Genomic DNA, 18,957 nt, shown 5'->3' with positions numbered 1-18,957 from the left:
TGTGCATAGAGACTGTTACCTGCTTATTAAGGTATAAATGTACTTGTTTTTGAATAGTCAAGATTAGAGATGAATTTAAGGTCTTAAAAAATAAGAAATCAACTGTCTTTGAAGAAAGTTGATAGTAATGTGAATGTCAGCACAGGATAGACTAAGGGACTAAGACTGTTCCTTAGGAGTATTTTCTGTTTTCTTTTATTTTGGCAGTTATCAGAATAATCTTTTCAGAATATGTGTATGTCAAAGACATTTTCCAGTGAGCCTTTTATGTTTTTTCTTTTTTTGCTTAGGACAAGTCACAGATAAGGTACAATTTTCCTTCTTTTCCCCTGGTTGTTGTTCCCTAGATTAGTTTCAATGGGTAGGATTCCAAGGAAAAGATATCTAAGAAATAGATAAGAGAGGATTTAGTGATTATGTAAGGAAAGTTGGAGAGAGAATTTAAGAATAAAACTAATGATTCTAGTATGGGCAACTAGATGAAAAATGTGTTGCACCTTCAGAATGGGAATGTGGAGGTGATTAAAATGTAATCTTAACATTTTTGTTACTGTGACATCTAGATAACTGTTTCTAGAATGTCATGAAGAAGGGTTTTATCTCAAAGAAGTCTAGAGTACACAGTTAGGTTTGGGAGTCATAGCATATGCATGGCAATTAAAATGAAGGGGACAGTTGGGAACACCATGAAGTATGGGTATAAAATGAGGAAAATAATTTTTTAGTTATTACTTGGCCAACCTGACAGCCTTCAGTTAACAGGGCAGAGAAGGATTCTGAAAAAGCATTTTTTGTAGTCTTCTGGGATTAAGGTATTTTAAGAGAATTTAAAAATGACTGATCAAGAAAGGAAATAAAAACTCCTATTTAGATCAATAAAAGGATTTGCATATATTATCAATAGAGGGAGGTATTGTTGGATCCTGGAATCTGTGTTATATGGTAAAGACAGGGCATAATCCATAAGGCAATGATTTGAATAGAATCATGTATGGATGTGAGAGTTGGACTATAAAGAAAGCTGCTATGCTATGCTATGCTATGCTAAGTCACTTCAGTCATGTCCGACTCTGTGTGACCCCATAGATGGCAGCCACCAGGCTCCCCCGTCCCTGGGATTCTCCAGGCAAGAACACTGGAGTGGGTTGCCATTTCCTTCTCCAATGCATGAAAGTGAAAAGTGAAAGTGAAGTCGCTCAGTCGTGTCTGACTCTTAGCGACCCCATGGACTGCAGCCTACCAGGCTCCTCCATCCATGGGATTTTCCAGGCAAGAGTACTGGAGTGGGGTGCCATTGCCTTCTCTGAAAGAACGCTGAGCACTGAGGAATTGATGCTTTTGAACTGTGATGTTAGAGAAGACTCTTGAGAGTCCCTTTGACAACAAGGAGATGCAACCAGTCCATCCTAAAGGAAATCAGTCCTGAATATTCACTGGAAGGACTGATGTTGAAGCTGGAACTCCAATACTTTGGCTACTTGATGGGAAGAACTGAGTCATTTGAAAAGGCCCTGATACTGGGAAAGATTGAAGACAGGAAGAGACAGGGACGACAGAGGATGAGATGGTTGGATGGCATTGCTGACTCAATGGACATGAGTTTGAGTAAGCTCTGGGAGTTGATGATGGACAGGGAGGCCTGGCGTGCTGCAGTCCATGGTGTCGCAAAGAGTCAGACACGACTGAGCGACTGAACTGAACTGAAGAATATGGAAATTTCCATGTATAAATCTGACCTCTCTGCCATTAGTTTATTTGGTTTAGTCTATTTTTTTTCATTTTCCCTTTATATTTGGCCATCAGAAGTCAAAAATTGAAGTCACCCACTCTTATTCTCTTCCTTTTTGTGGTTGTTTCAGCTGCTACCCAACAAGTCACCCCAAAGCTAGTGCTTTAAAACAGTGTTTTTTAGGTTGTCATTTCATGGGTCAGGATTTGGTGGGGTTCAGCATGGTGGGTTTTTGGTGGTCTTACGTGGGCTCCTCTGTAGAGGTGGCTGTCTATCTGCCGGGATGATAAGAAGGGATGGAAGCATGCCTCCTGTCAGCCAGTAGCTAATCTGGGTTTGTTCCGTGAATGGCAGGAATAAAAGCTGAAAGTTCTCCTGAAGCTGATTTCCATAATTGACAGTACATCACTTCCACTGCATCATATTGATTGAAGCAGGACTGGGTGGCTCAGATTCAAGGAGTGAGGAGGTGAAGCATATGGAAGCAGAGACGCTATAAAATATTGTATGGACCTCTTCACTGGTTAACACTTCACTCTTCCAATGCAGGGGGTACAGTTTCAATCTTGGTCAGGGAACTAAGATCTCACATGCCATGGACTACAGCAAAAAAAAAAAAAAAAAAAAAGCCCCGGGCCCAGCTCCGCGCCCGCGGCGCGCGCGCCCGGCTCCTGCGGCCGCGCCCTGGCGGCGGCGCGCGCGCTGGCCCGGAGGCCGGCCTGGATGCCGGTGTGGAGGCCCCGCTGGCCCGGCAGGCACTGCGCGGGTGGCATGGCGGCGCCCAGAGAGCGTGGCCGCTTCGGCGCCGGGATCCTCTTCTCCTTCCTGCCCGGCGGCGTTATTTAAAAAAAAAAAAAAAAAATACTGTAGATACTGTGGAAGAAGATGAAAGATCTTGGGTCCCAGTTCTTCTCCAGAGAAACTAAAAAACCTTCAGGTTACATTTACATGAAATGGCAAAAATAAGGGTGGCTCTCAGGTCAGCCGACAGCCACTGTAATCTCCTCTCCACTGTCAGCATGACTCACAAAGTAATCGTGTGGAGCAAGATAGTTTAGTAGTTGCCATTATTTCATAAAGATCCCCTGAGAAACATAAACTGTGTTTGGGCCATATTCTGGGTTTAGCTTCCCTGAAAGTGATGGAGATCCTTTCACTGAAGTTTGTGGTCCAGTCAGTAGTGCATGCTGGGAAATATGGACATCAGCAAGCAGGGAATCAATCTGAGCTATACTGTGAATCAGGTTTTTGATGTTGGGCAGAAATACAGTCATTTTTGCAAGGCTTATTTCCTAACTTCTGCTTATAAAATTCAAACAGCCTACCTAAATTCACTCTTAGAACTATACCCTGCACAGGCTAAGGACTGCATAAATATGCATTGTTCTTGGGGAATATATTCAGCAATTTGTGGTACTACCTCTTTTTAGACAGTGCAATTAGCAATTTGAAATGTAAACACATTTAGTTGATAGTCAAAGTTTTTAAAAAAAATTTTTACAAAACAGAGATGTGTTAGGTATACCTGCTTGAGTTGCTGTTTAAAAAATATTCAGTGATCTTTAAATCTAGGTTAAAATGTTAATGTAAGTACTCATGGAGGTCAGAGGGCACTTGTGAACCTAGATAATAAAAATAATAATTCTTGATATATGTATACTTATTCCTAATATCTTGACACGATTTAATGTCTTAGGCTTAAACATTCCTGAAACTATTCATAATAGCGTTCTGAGGGTCCCAGTTTACCTGTAAGCACTAGATATTTTTTAGGTAGTGTAAATCATCTTATAAAATATGACTGTATCAAGCGCAAGAGAATTAGCTGTTAACATATGGAGTTTTTTGAAAGTTAAAATAATGACCCTCATAAAAATATAAAATGGACATAGACCCACCCATTATTTTTTACTGCTTATTCTGTATTTGCTTTATGTATTTTGCTATAAGGGGCTTCCTCAATGGCTCAGCAGGTGAAGAATTTGCCTGCAATGCAGGAGATGCAGAAGATACAAGGGAATGGCTACCTACTTCAGCTCAGTTCAGTCACTCAGTCTTTGCAACCCCATGGACTGCAGCACACCAGGCTTCCCTGTCTATCACCAATTCCTGGAGTTTACTCAAGCTCACGTCCATTGAGTTGATGATGCCATCCAACCATCTTATCCTCTGTCGTCCCCTTTTCCTCCTGCCTTCAATCTTTCCTAGCATCAGGGTGTTTTCAAATGAGTCAGTTATTCGCATCAGGTGGCCAAAGCATTGGAGTTTCAGCTTCAGCATCAGTCCTTCCAAAGAATATTCAGGACTGATTTCCTTTAGGATGGACTGGTTGGATCTCCTTGAAGTCCAAGGGACTCTCAAGAGTTTTCTCCAACACCACAGTTCAAAAGCATCAATTCTTCGGCACTCAGCTTTCTTTAGTACTACTCCAGTATTCTTGCCTAAAAAATATCCCATGGAGAGAGGAGCCTGGTGGGCTGTAGTACAAAAGGTGGCAAAGAGTTGGACAAGACTGAATGACTAAGCACATTTTGCTACGTTTCAAATAATTTGTTCTTAATTTTTTTTCCCTTCATTCAGCAGGCAGTGAATCTCTCTTACCTGTCTCAGACAATTATTACCTGCTGGACAAATGTAAGATTTTACACTTGGCTTCTATCATAGATCTCAAAATCTAGCACAGTGAGATAGGAAAGGCTCAGTACTTTGTAGAGGACACCCACAGAGCTGGAAAAACTTTCAGAGCTCTTCTTTTTCTCCCCCTTAACCTCTGAACATCTATGAAGGCATCAACAGTGACATAGTAAAGAATGAGCCTGCCAACACAGGAGACACGAGATGTGGCTTCCATCCCTGGATTGGGAAGATCCCCTGGAACAGGAAAAGGCAACCCACTCAAGTATTCTTGCCTGGAAAATCCCATGGACAGAGGAGCCTGGCAGGCTACAGTCCATGAGGTCGCGAAGAGTCAGACACGACTTGGAGACTGAACATATATGTATATATTGTTGTTGTTCAATCGCCAAGTCGTGTCTGATTCTTTGCGACCCAATGAACTGCAGCACACCAGGCTTCTTTGTCCTTTACTATCTCCCAGAGTTTGCTCAGACTCATGTACCTTGAGTCAGGGATGCCATCCAACCATCTCATCCTCTCGTTCCCTTTTCCTCTCGCCCTCAATCTTTCCCAGCATCAGGATCTTTTCCAGTGAGTTGACTGTTCATATCAGGTGGCCGAAGAATTGGAGCTTCAGCCTCAGCATCGGTTCTTCCAATTACTATTCAGGGTTTATTTCCTTTAAGATTGACTCATTTGATCTCCTCGCTGTCCAAGGGACTCTCAAGAGTCTTCTCCAGCACCACAGTTCAAAAGTGTCAGTTCTTTGGTGCTCAGCCTTCTTTATGTTCCAACTCTCACATCTGTACATGACTCCTGGAAAAACCATAGCTTTGACTATACAGACCTTTGTCAGCAAAGTGATATCTCTGCTTTTTAATACACTGTCTAGGTTTGTCATAGCTTTTCTTCCAAGGAGCAGGCTTCCTTTAATTTCGTGGCTGCAGTCACCATCTGCATTGATTGTGGAGTCCAAGAAAATGAAATCTGACCCTGTTTCCACATTTTCCTCATCTGTTTGCCATGGAGTGATAGGGCTATATGCCATGATCTTCATTTTTTGAGTGTTGAGTTTTAAGGCAGCTTTTTCACTCTCCCTTTTCACCTTCATCATGAGTCTCTTTAGTTCCTCTTTACTTTTCTGCCATTAAAGCTGTGTCATCTGCATATTTGAGGTTGTTGATATTTCTCCCAGCAATCTTGATTCCAACATGTGCTTCATCCAGCCCGGTATTTCACATGATGTACTCTGCATATAAGTTAAATATAATTATTTGTTATTTATTAGTTAAATATATTTATTTTTATATATAATAGTTTGGAACACACCTTTCCCTTGATGCCTTCTCTATGGAAAACAACTTAGTGCACAAATCTGGATATAGGTTTTATAGTTCACAGACATTTTAAGACAAAAGCTGTGTGTAGTGATAAGTCACTTGCAACTGTCAAAGCATAAATGTCACTGGACAAAGTTAAACATATAAGGCAGACTTCAAGAATATTGTAGTTAGGGAAGCAAGATTACAAAGACTTGAATTTTTAAGGGCTGGAATATGTGTGTGTGGAATGGGGTGAGTTAGATTGCACTGTATTTGTTTTACACAAAGGAAATGTATGTTTTCTTGTGTTTTCATTATAGCAGGTAGTTTTATAACTTGGAGCAAGACTCCTGCTGAAGGTTGGTTCTAAGAAAAGGGAGATCAGGTACCAGGGTCCAGCCCCGGCTGATCCAGGGAGTTCGAAGCGGGGACGGTGTCGGCGAGGATCAGGATACAATAGCTTCAATTAGATATTAATTAGAGATGTAAAGAGTAATAGAATGAGGATAGCTCAGCAGGAAAATTCAGTGGAGAAAAGAGGCTGAGTAGCTTGGTTTATGCGGGAGACCAATAAAACTTCAAGACAAGAAGTTTGCGCCACTTACGTAGGCTGCAGGCGTCCTTCCGTTCTCCCGAAGGAGAGGAGACACTGAGGCCTCCCTGGTCGGATCTTAGAAGCCCAGGCATAATTAGTAAGCATGGCGGGTTCTGCGCTCCAGATGGAGACTCAGCCAGAATGAGAGAGAGCGCGACATGGGGAGACCAGTATTTGGAGAAACTGATCCCAATTCTTTATTTTCCATGGTCTACTTTTATACACTGAGATGTTATGCAAAAGTCACGTGGGGTCAGCAGTCCTGACTTTTATCAAAGTCAGGTGCTTCATACAAATGTATACAGAGGTCTTAGGGGTGTTACATCATCTTCTGGCCAGGGGGCCTGCTGACAATTTATGACCCTCTCCTTGTGACAGCGGTCAGTCAACCAGGACACTTATTTCTCCAGGGGTGATTATTCTCAAAACAGACGCCACCCAAATAAAGTTACATTCCTATAGGGTGAGGGTGTAGTGGGTTTTAGTTAAGGAAAGAATTTACTTAGCCTGAGGTCTAACGTGATTAATATCAAAGGTTAACACTTATTTCTTCTATATATTCATTAATGTGTGTAAGGGCAGGGGATGTGGAGACTTAGCAACAAACATTGGCTCAACAAATGAAAAATCCTTCATCAATACAATTTCTAATCAGCCCACTATACTTATACTAATAGTTTTCTAACTTCTCTAAAGAACCTGTTTTTAGAGGGTTTAAAGCATCTCGTGCCTCTCACGGTTGGGAGGCTGTGAGCAATCACATGTGGCCGGACGAGCCTGTCAAGCAGGCCAGAGAACCTTCAGAGGAGTTTTTAGGTTAAAACAGTCTTGTCACGCACAGGAGTTTTTATTAACTGGAGCTCTAAGTTAACTCCTTCTCTGAAAGAGGTGGTGGGGGACAGCCCCCCATAAAGTCAGAGGTGTAGATGAGAGCACAAAGTAGTAAAGTAGGCAGGCTCTGGTTATGGGGGTAGATGCTCGAGGATTTCCAGGGGGACTCCTGAGGCCCGATCCCACCTTTGCGTATGTTGAGCCTCCTTCCTCATGACCTTTGCCACTGGCAGAGTGCCTCACTCTGGCCCCCAACAGTCAGGAGTAAGGAAACGTTTGTCTGCATTTGGTCAACCTGAGGGCACCATTCAGGGAAGGGAGAAAGGAAGGCTTCAGTGTAGTTGTGCATAATAATGGCATGTTTTGCTTTTGGAAAAGGGAAAAACTTAGAACTTGTAAACTGTTTAAATGTACAAAATTGTTCTTTGCTGAGAAAGCTTTTCCAAGCTAAGTTCCTGAGTAGTCGATTAATTTACAGTCAGATAATCATCAAGGGCAGGTTATGATTGTGGGTTCTTTTTTCCATTGGTACAGTTATTGAAGCCCATTTACTTAGTAAAAATGATTTATATTGATTTGATCAAGAAGTAGGGAGGATATTGAAAGCAACAGAGTCTAATGCTTTGATCCAAAGGACAGCTGAAAGTGCCAGAGATAGAAATGCTTTTAAGGATGATGAACGGTCTCCGTGCTTCTGTACAAAATCCGTATTAAACATAAGACACTAAATATATAGACAGGAACACACGTGTACACTGACACACAGAACAGCCCTGGTGGTACCATGTGATGGTTACAGGAACAGATTGAAGAATTTCCAGAAGGATGTAACTTGGATCAGTTCCTGAAACATCAACAACAGGACTGACCAGAAGTTCAAGCCCTAAAAGAAGGCCATTGAGTTTCATGAGAGCGCATTTGGCTGTAGACCAGAAACCAAGCTATAAAAAGAAGAAAAAAAATTCAGGGCAGAGATTTTATTAAATGAATTTAATGCTGTTTTAACTAAGGTTTTACTGTTAAGGAAGCTAACAGTGGCAGGGAGAAACTGATAAGACTCCACTGTTTATGGTAGTTAATGATTTTTAATTCAGAAGATGAATATTATAAACTAATGCTGCCAAAGACATAGGCCTAGGTGTCCTGGGGAAAAACAGAAGAAAAATATGTAGTCTTTACTTTCCATTTGATTTGCTGATAATCTAGCAGGAAATAATGGCACTAATAATAGTACAGTAGTAACAGCAAATGCTAATGCAGTGATTGCTCTGTGTCCATCACTGTTCTAGATGCTTTACATTTATGAATAATTTACAGCAACCCTACTTACTTGGTGAGGTAGGCAGCTACCAAGATGTGATGATGTCATCCAACACAGGGTGCTTATTGCTCTTTGAGTTTGGAGAATGCCTGTTTGTTCTAGCAGAAAGGGAATGGGTGGTGGGCAGACATGGCTTAGAATTTACATAGTGTGTTTTCCCCGGCTGCTATTGCTAAGTCACTTCAGTCGTGTACGACTCTGTGTGACCCCGTAGACGACAGCCCACCAGGCTCTCCCATCCCTGGGATTCTCCAGGCAAGAACACTGAAGTGGGTTACCATTTCCTTCTCCAATGCGTGAAAGTGAAGTAGCTCAGTCCTGTCCGACCCTCAGTGACCCCATGGATTGTAGCCCACCAGACTTCTCTGTCCATGGGATTTTTCAGGCAAGAGTACTGGAGTGGGGTGCCATTGCCTTCTCTGATGTCTGCCCCTGAGTACACATATAATCTTGGTCTTTCACTGGAGCTTTTTGCTAGTTTCAGTAGTAGCAACTTTTACTTAATTTTAATAGTATCAACTTTGCATCTTTTAAAATGCAGTTTAAAGATGTGCCTGAAACTTCCTGTTTGAAGGTAACTCTCTCTCAATATAAAGAAGTCTTATAATAAGTCTTATTATGGAATCACTCATAAAGAAGATGGGTTTCCCAGGTGGTGCTAGTGGTTAAAGAATCAACCTGCCAATTCACGAGACACAAGATAAACAGGTTCGATCCTTCGGTTGGGAAGATCCCGTGGAGTAGGAAATGACACCCCACTCCATCCAGCCATCTAGTACTCTTGCTTGGAAAATTCCATGGGCAGAGGAGCCTGGAGGGCTACAGGCTATAGTACACACACACACACACACACACACACACTCACTCTCTCTCTCTCTCTCTCTCTCTCGCCCCACACCACCCCCCCCCCGCCCCAAAAGATTCCCATAAGAGAAATGGCAGACAGAGAAGGAGGGAACAGCAGATGATACACACTAGAAATGTACCAAGTACGCTGTATATAGTGAATAATTCATTTTACGTGGAGTAAAAAGGGTGGGAGGAAGAGGTGTGAACCTCTAGTCTGGAGAGAGAAGCTTATTATCTGGGGCTTCTTAGACCAGGGGTTGGCAAACAGCTGCCTGCTTGTTTCTAGACAACTCAAGAGCTAAGGATAGTTTTATGTTTTTAAATGATTGGGAAAAAGAATCAAAAGAAAAAGGAATGTTGCATGAAATGTGAAAGTTACATGGAATTCAGATTTCAGTGCCTGTAAATGAAGTGTTACTGGCACACAGCCAAGCTAGTTCATTTTCACGTGGCAGAGAACCATAATGCCTGCAAAGGCTAATTATTTACTGTCTGGTCTTTACAGGAAAAGGTTGCTGACCACTGTCTTAGTTATTATGCTTGCTTTTTCATCCCAAAGTTCATCATCTTTTGATGGCAATAAATTTATACCATGCTATTTCATTATTTAGGAGGGACGATGGCCAACAAGCAGCTTTCTCTTTCAGTGTCTCTGACATAGACGACACTTGACAGATAAAGCAACTTCTGTATGGCATTGCTATTTTGGGTCTAAGTGATGGAGTTTTGAGTTCAGATTCTTAGGAATCCTTCATATTTCTTGCTCTTTTGGGCTGCATCTTGAACAGTGTTTTGGTCAAATTTCCAAATACATCTAGTCTCCAGTGGTATGTAGTTTCAAATATTGAATAGACTGTGTTTAAACAGTGCCTTTATCTCCTTCCCTTTCCTTCTTCTTTCCCTGGTTATTATTTTAATTTTCATTCCCCAAGTATAGCTTTGCTCATGAAGTTTAATCAGTTCAGTTGCTCAGTCGTGTCTGATTCTTTGTGACCCCATGGACTGCAGCATGCCAGGCTTCCGTTTCCCTGCCTGTCACCAACTCCTGGAGTTTACTCAAGCTCCTGTCCATGGAGTCTAATACCATCCAACCATCTCGTCCTCTGTCGTCCCCTTCTCCTGCCTTCAATCTTTCCCAGCATCAGGGTCTTTTCAAATGAGTCAGTTCTTCACATCAGGTGGCTGAAGTATTGGAGTTTCAGCTTCGCTATCGGTCCTTCCAAAGAATATTCAGGACTGATTTCCTTTAGGATTGACTGGTTTGATCTTGCAGTCCAAGAATCTTCTCCAACACCACAGTTCAGAAGCATCAGTTCTTTGGCACTCAGCTTTCTTTATAGTCCAACTCACACATCCATACCTGACTCCTGGAAAAACCATAGCTTTGACTAGACGGACCTTTGTTGGCAAAGTCAAATAGTTATGGGATATATTGCTTATGTAGAAATCAATCAGAAGGAGAAAGCAGGAATTAACATTTTACTGCAAAAGTCATTTCTTCAATTTGCCATCTATCACACCACACCTCTCTTTGAAAACTGGCTTATTGTGATTTGCTCTGAAAATCATTCTGTGTGGCAATTCCTTCTGTCTGGAATCTTGATTCATGGGCTCTCATAAGAATTCTTTTATGGTTCTATTTTCATAATAGCTTTTAGGCAGCCAATCTTCATGCGTGATCCTGTGTTACTTTATGACTTGGCAGCATCCAGATGTCTTTACTGCATCTTGTTGCCTTTTAGACACATTAAAAATAAAAGTTGCCATCAAATAATTGCATTCATTTGTGCAGGAAATGTTAAATTATTCTTTCATGAGTCAGTCAAACTTTTACTTGAATACAGAAAGACTTGCTGTCCCTTTTGGTAAACCTGCATGAATATCTTAAAAGTTGTGGTTTTGAAGTGATTGAAAAGCAGATGGTAAACAGGCTTTTTTCTTTTTTTTCTTTTACCTCGTCTTATCTTACATAGTCACAGAATATATAAAAATAGGATTTTTCTCATAACTTACCAGTTTTGTAAGTAATGTAAGAACAAATTAAATAGGTTCATATCTAAGCTATGTGTATGTTGAGAGTGTCTTAAGTGAATGTATTTGTGTAAATAAGAATGCTTTGTTTTATTTTTAGCAGAACCCAATTAAGTATTGGATTGCATGTATGGGCCCAAGAAAATTTTAACGAGGAAGTCAAATTTCTTCAGCTTCCGTCATACCTCAGTCGGTAAAGAATCTGCCTGCAATGCAGGAGACCCGGGTTCGATTCCTGGGTCAGGAAGCTGCCCTGGAGAAGGAAATGCAACCCACTCCACAGTATTCTTGCCTGGAAAATCCCATGGACAGAGGAGCCTGGCGGGCTACAGTCCATGGGTTTGCAAGAGTCGGACATGACTTAGCAATTAAACCACCACTGAACCATCAAGTTTCTTAGAAGAGTATTTGCATCACAATGACCCGAAGAACCTTTTAAAAATAAGTGTTTGTGACTCATCCTGGATCTGCTGAATCAAAATCTTGGAAGGGGCCAGGAATGTATTAGAAAGTTCCCCGAGGGGTTCTGATTCTCACCTTTGGCTGACAACCATTGGGCTAGAAATATTTTTCGAGAGTAGAATAAAAAAATGGTAGCCTCAAAAAATGGTTTCAGTGCTCAGGCTTAGTTGCTCCATGGCATGTGGGATCTTCCCAGATCAGAGATCGAACACGTTCTTCCTGAATGGGCAGGCAGATTCTTCACCACTGAGCCACCAGGGAGGTCTCAGAATTTTCATGTGAAACCTCAGAGAAGAATTAAAATTTGGTTTTCCCATAGTAATGATATGAAGTTTTTCTGGTCAAGAAAAACAATATACCTGGCTGTTTCTTCCTCCATCTCTCACTTCAACCTACTGGATTCTCTGGAGCAAAGATTCAGTTCATTTTCAAGGTTCTTGAGGACTGGATATCTGGATTCTATCTTTTTCTAATTCATTAAGAATATTGACGCTTTTCAATGTATCAAATTCTGAATAGGCACTAAGTATGCTAGTACCGAAGAAAACAGTCTGGAATTTACAGTTTACTAGATGAGACAGATGTTAAGCAGATAATTCAATAAATGCTCTCTGGCCTGGATATTATAAACCTATTTTTTGTATTGGTTTAAGGTATATATATGTTAATATATTTTATGTAAGTGGTATATAAATTCTTATGTCTCATGTAGCATATACACATATACATGGCGTGTGTTATTAAGTGTATATACATTTTATATTTATATATTGCCATCACTTCAATTAGCCTCACATCCTTCTGGAATGAATTGGAATGTATACATAGCTATATGTGTGTGCACACATATGCCCATACACATGACTATGAATTTAGACTGTAGTTCTACAGAAATACATTTAGCTAATTTTTCTCACTGCTCTTTTAAATTAAATAACATGTAAAATGACAAATATATACATATTTTTAAGGTTTGTGGGTTTTTTTTTCTCAATTGGGGTATAGTTGCTTTACAGTACATTATTTTATATATGTGCTGCGATTTCTGTTGGTTTCTTTCTAAAATTTTTGCTTTTATACATTAAATGTAGCAGTTATTTTGGGACAGTGTTTCAGTGGCGAGATAGATTGAAAGTCCCAACAAGCTGGAGCTCTCTATACCTCTTGAAGAAAGAGAAGCATACTACTGTCATAGACAGCTTCCACATGTCGGGCATATGATTCTTTTTTTTTTTTTTTTTTCACAGATGGTGCTTTACAAGTACACGCAACTGTCCTTAAAACATTTTTAAAGCTACCATATGGTTTGACTTGGGTCACTGTATTTGAGAAAAATGTTAGCATGTTAATCCTGTTGAAACATTATAGAAGAGAGATTATAACTGTCAACTGTTTAATATAAATAGAGACTGAGTATAGTGATTGTGGAATATTGAAGAGAGAATGGGTGCTTCATCAAGAAGAATCAGCTATGTACACACTTCCAGATTTAAAATGGATCACCAATAGGGACCTACTGTGTAGCACATGGAACTGTGCTCTGTTACTTGGCAGCCTGGATGGGAAAGGAGTTTAGGGGAGAATGGATACAGGTACACGTATGGCTGAGTCCTTTCAACTGAAACTATCACAACATTGTTAATCGCTGTTCCTGAGTACAAAATAAAAAGTTAAAAAAAATGAAAATCAGCTATGTTTTCTGGCTGTATAACTACAGTATGCCACTTCTTCTGCTTCAGCTGCATTGGGAACACTCGCAAGTTTAGGATGGTAAGCGTGTGTGCTAAGTCGCTTCAGTCTTGTCCAACTCTTCGCAACCCTGTGGACCGTGCAGGCGCCTCTGTCCATGGGATTCTCCAGGCAGGAATACTGGAGTGGGTTGCCACCATGCCCTCCTCCAGGGGAGCTTCCCAACCCAGGGATTGAACCCACATCTCTTGCATCTCCTTCATTGAAGGCGGCTTCTTTACCACTAGCGCCACCTGGGAAGTCTTGGGATTGTAAAGGAGTCCCCTACATCAATGAAAATGACCTTGTAAATGAGAAATTCAACTGAAAGTTATCTTTTTCCCCCTTTTCAACATGCATTCCTGGATAGTGCAGTGATATTACATGGTTGATGAATACTACCTGGAGGTCCCTGCTGGAAAGGATTTTTATATCATATCAGTTGTTCCAGTAATATTCTAAAGACCTGCATTTACTTATGCAGTGTACTACACAGAGTGGATTAAGTTAGTTCAAAAGCATTTACCATTGTCTGTGAGCCAGAAAGCCACAAGGAGTCTGATTGGCATTATTATTTATTGTTTTTGAATGCTGATGGTACATTTTCCTGGTAGAGTCCATACTATGCTAATTGACATGCATACGTGAAAAGGCTCTGCTTTTCTGAGTATTTAATGGGCAATTTAATTTTCCTAACAACTTTCTTTACAGGACTTGGATTTTGAAGCCAAAACAAGTTACACGCTACGGATAGAAGCTGCAAACAAAGATGCCGACCCCCGCTTTCTGAGCTTGGGACCCTTCAGCGACACGACAACTGTGAAGATAATCGTGGAAGACGTGGACGAGCCCCCTGTGTTTTCCGCACCGCTTTACCCCATGGAGGTGTCGGAAGCTACCCAAGTTGGGAATATTATTGGCACCGTAGCAGCTCACGACCCAGATTCTTCCAACAGCCCAGTGAGGTAAGAGCTCATTGCTGTCCTTTTCAATAATTCTGTAACAGTGTGCCCTTGTTGACAACTCATGTCTCTACATTATGATGCTTTGGGATCGTGAGTGCTCAGCTGCTTCTATTGTGTCTGGTTTACTCTTTGCAATCCTATGGACTGTAGCCAGCCAGGTTCCTCTGTCCATGAGATTCTCCAGGCAAGAATAGTGGAGCTGGTTGCCAGGCCCTCCTTCAGGGGATCTTCCCAGCCCGGGGATTGAAGCCACATTCCCTGTGGCTCCTGCATTGGAGGCAGATTCTTTACCACTGAGCTGCTGGGGAAGCTTTGGGGTTATAGCAAATAGAAACCAGTTATGAATATGTATTGAGCCATCATGGCAGAAGTGAAACAGGATCAGAACCGCTCAACATTTTACTAATTCCAAAATACGTCACCTGATTATCCAAGGTCATTATTGTGTGGCAATGTTGTATCTTTTTTTTTTTAATATTTATTTATTTGTTTGCCTCTGGCGGGCCTTGGTTGCAGTATGCAGGATCTTTTTGTTGCAGCATGTGGGGTCTAGCTCCCTGACCAGGGATTGAACTTCAGTCTCCTGCAGTGGGAGCATGGAGTCTTAGCCTCTGGGCCACCAGGGAAGTCCTGCAAAACCGTCTTTAGGCGCCGTTGTCATCCACAAGCAGAGCTGATGTTCCTGTTCGGCCCATTATCCTGAGCACTTTTGCAACACAAACTGTGATCAAAGAGAAAGTGATGCGTGTCCTCATTGTAGGATAAGTGTTTATGTTAGAAAACTAATTTTATAAACAATTTAAATTGGGGATTAATTTCTCAACAGATCCTTTTATATATTGGTCTGTATGGATAGTATGTGTTTATTAGTCTAATCGACTTATTAAAAATAAAATAATACCTTATTTATATACAAGGACTATTTTAAAATATTCTTTCAATAGGCCTGTATAGAGAGTAGAAACATTGTTATAACCAACTCTGTGGGACTAACAGAATAATGATATGTAAGCATCCCAAAATATCACAGCATTACAGGTCACACCTTTTACCTATAGTCTTATAATCTAAGAGCTACATACATATACATATGGTAAAATGTTTTTTTTTCAAGTAAATATTTAATATCTAAGTGATTATATAGAATATACTAGAAATTAGATTGTATTTCATGTTTTAATTTGGGTTCATAAGTAACACATTTTTATTTCATGATCTGGATTTTGATTATAAAATCTATAAAGTGGGCTTCCTTGGTAGCTCAGCTGGTAAAGAATCCACCTGCAATGCCAGAGACCCCGGTTCAATTCTTGGGTCCGCAAGATCCCCTGGAGAAGGGATAGGCTACCCACTCTGGTATTCTTGGGCTTCCCTTGTGGCTCAGCTGGCAAAGAATCTGCCTGCAATGCGGGAGACCTGGGTTCAATCCGTGAGTTGGGAAAATCCCCTGGAGAAGGGAAAGGCTACCCACTCCAATATTCTGGCCTGGAGAATTCCATGGACTGTATAGTCCATGGGGCTCCAAAGAGGCAGACACAACTGAGCAACTTGTACTTTCACGTTTCACAAAAATTAGTGAAGGTTTTATATTGAGATATGTTCAACTAACCACTGATTGAACCTCTGGTGTAACCGATATTTAATAATGCTAAGCGCTCTTGAGCTACCTTACGAAAGAAGTCTGGACATTGACTGCAGAGTGTCATGAAAAACATCTACACATTAGACAATGATTTTTAGTTAAGAGCTCATAATCCTCTGTCTCCCTAAAATAATAGGCTTAACCTTATTATTTATATAAGTAAATTATTACACATTTAATGATATTAAATATCAATTTATCATTAATATACAAATAATGATCAGCATATATATAGAGAGAGGTTATATGTAATTAGTGCTCTCTTTTCCTTCTCTTTTGTTTGACATGAATATCATAGTCTAGTAAAGAATTGTATAAAATAACTTATTTCAAAAGTGAAGTCATACTCATTGCTTCTCTGTCTATATAACAAATTCAGGCTATGTAGTAGCTGTATTATTTTTAACACAGTGATCATAAAGCATTTCTAAGAATATAACCTTCTGTGCACTAGAATATCTATGAGTTCCAGATGCACTCAGATGGAATAAGCCTTCTCTTCCCTGTAAAAGCCCAGCCTGTATTGTCAGAAAGTTCCCAGATTTAAGTTCAGCTCCATCCACTAAGTCCTATTAATGTGCACAGACGTGAATTTGGGCTTTGTTATGGCATCACAATGCTAGTGACATACTTGTCTTCTTCCCCTGTGAACAAACAACCACAGTACAATCGTAGTCATAGATCAGGTGCTCAGGAGAGCCTGACTGATGCTCAAATCACTTAATTTAATGGGGAGAAAGAGAGAAGGCTTTCATGAAATTGAGGATTGGAAAAATAGACAGTAATATACATGATAGTTCACTACGTAAGCTAGTGAGAGGATTTAAGAAAATTTTGGTTTATTGGTATTTTATAATTTTTTTCTTTATCCATTTCCTTGTGTATCATTCTGTTAGAGCCTTTTAGAGTAAATATTTCACTTTTAATAATATTTTATTTGAAAAAATGCAGTATCATATAATAATTTGGGGAAGGAGAAGGGAGAGTAGGACCAAGTGGGTAGTGACTTGAGTTAGAGATGAAGTGAGTTCCATGTCTGTTCCCTGGGGCACAGAGAAAGAAAAGGCCAGAGGGTGAACTCTGCTGAATTTGGAAGTAAAGACCTCTGTGTCCTCCATCAGCTCATCAGCACTGCATTTTTACCTCATTTTTAGTTTCTTAAAACTAATAAAGGTGATCCTGAAAGTTTAGGTCAGTGCTTCTTACATCCTTTTCTAATCTCTAAATCTCACAAATAAGCATTTTGTTCAAAGTTGAATTAAATGTTATTTTGTGTGTGCCTGTGAATATATCTTTTGCTTTTTGAAAAGTAATTTGACTTAGATTTATGCACATATTCTTGCAACATTGCTTTGCCTTACTCCTTTTTTTTTTTTTTTTTAATGTCAGCATAATCCCTCATAGTTTGTTTGTTTCTGGACATCTCTCTCACATATTTCTTTCTCCTGGTCCATTTATGATAGTCTTTAAGAGGCCAGTCTCCTCATTGTGTAGTTCAGCGAGTTGAGGGGAACTTCTAGAAATAATATTCTCTAGAAGATTGGTTTTCTTCTGCTGTTTGCCGAGTGCCTTTAGGGGAGATTTCCATATAACCCAATAAAAAGGAAAAGCAGCACTTGCAGTCCTTGCCCTACCCCAAAGATTTTGAACATTAAGGGAGAGGGAAAGTAACTGATGCTTTTAAACTGTCAATCATTACTGAAATATTAGGAAGTAGTATCCCTGCACATTACTATTATTATAGTTTATTGTTTTCATGCCATTTTTATTTCAAGGTCAGTAAAGTCAATGAAGGGAGACGTATTTTACAAGGAACTATATCGGCAATCTACTGAAGGTTGTGTTGTATTCACATATTTTCCAAGATATTGTAGTAAATATTACATAGTTGTTTAATGGACATAAACATATATTTGCATTGGGCGCTCAAGTAATTATCAAAATATAAGCTCTTCTGCAGATGCCAGTGGACGAGTGGATTCCACAGTCTGCTGAGATCCTAGGAAAAGTGAATCTCCAGGTTGAGATGGAAGCTGGAGACTCTTCAATTGTGAACTTTGTGCTCCTGTACCTTTAGTGATATTGTAGTTCTCAGAGGAATGGAAAAGCAGGATTTGTTTCCTCATAATTGTTTAACATTAGGCCAGATAATATTTGAATTGTAAAAGAGTATGGGAAAGTGGATAATTAGTGTTTGAATTCATTGACATTCTTTGTAGTGTGATACTGAAATATAGCATATGCTGTTTGTGTTTGGAATATTTTCTGATATATGGGGCAAGAAATTAGAATTCTAAAAAGAAATGCATTCACCTGCCTCCATCAAGTAAATGGAGGTCTTTTTCCCGTATGATCCATGCCTTACCCAGCATTTTTTTTTTTTAACCTACTCCACTAATGCCCCAACCAGTAATGCTGAAGAAGCTGAAGTTGAACGGTTCTGTGAAGACCTACAAGACCTTTTAGAACTAACACCCAAAAAAGATATCCTTTTCATTATAGGGGACTGGAATGCAAAAGTAGGAAGTCAAGAAACACCTGGAGTAACAGGCAGATTTGGCCTAGGAATACGGAATGAAGCAGGGCAAAGACTAATAGAGTTTTGCCAAGAAAATGCACTGATCATAACAAACACCCTCTTCCAACAACACAAGAGAAGACTCTACACATGGATATCACCAGATGGTCAACACCGAAATCAGATTGATTATATTCTTTGCAGCCAAAGATGGAGAAGCTCTATACAGTCAGCAAAAACAAGACCAGGAGCTGACTGTGGCTCAGATCATGAACTCCTTATTGCGAAATTCAGACTTAAATTGAAGAAAGTAGAGAAAACTACTAGACCATACAGGTATGACCTAAA

General features: G+C 40.2%; 1 protein-coding gene across 1 annotated transcript in view; it reads left to right on the top strand.

Moving 5' to 3' along the window:
- CDH7 (cadherin 7) overlaps positions 1-18,957 on the top strand; it is a 149,247-nt gene that overhangs the window by 94,286 nt on the left and 36,004 nt on the right. Inside the window, exon 7 of the mRNA XM_019987011.2 lies at positions 14,196-14,449. Coding sequence (XP_019842570.2) covers positions 14,196-14,449 — 254 coding nt within the window. The remainder of the gene's footprint in view (positions 1-14,195; positions 14,450-18,957) is intronic.

The sequence above is a fragment of the Bos indicus genome, chromosome 24, assembly GCF_029378745.1.
Source record: "Bos indicus isolate NIAB-ARS_2022 breed Sahiwal x Tharparkar chromosome 24, NIAB-ARS_B.indTharparkar_mat_pri_1.0, whole genome shotgun sequence".
In the NCBI taxonomy this organism is placed as follows: Eukaryota; Metazoa; Chordata; class Mammalia; order Artiodactyla; family Bovidae; genus Bos; species Bos indicus.
Note: the sequence above shows the minus strand (reverse complement) of the source record. Positions and strands in the feature narration are given on the sequence as shown.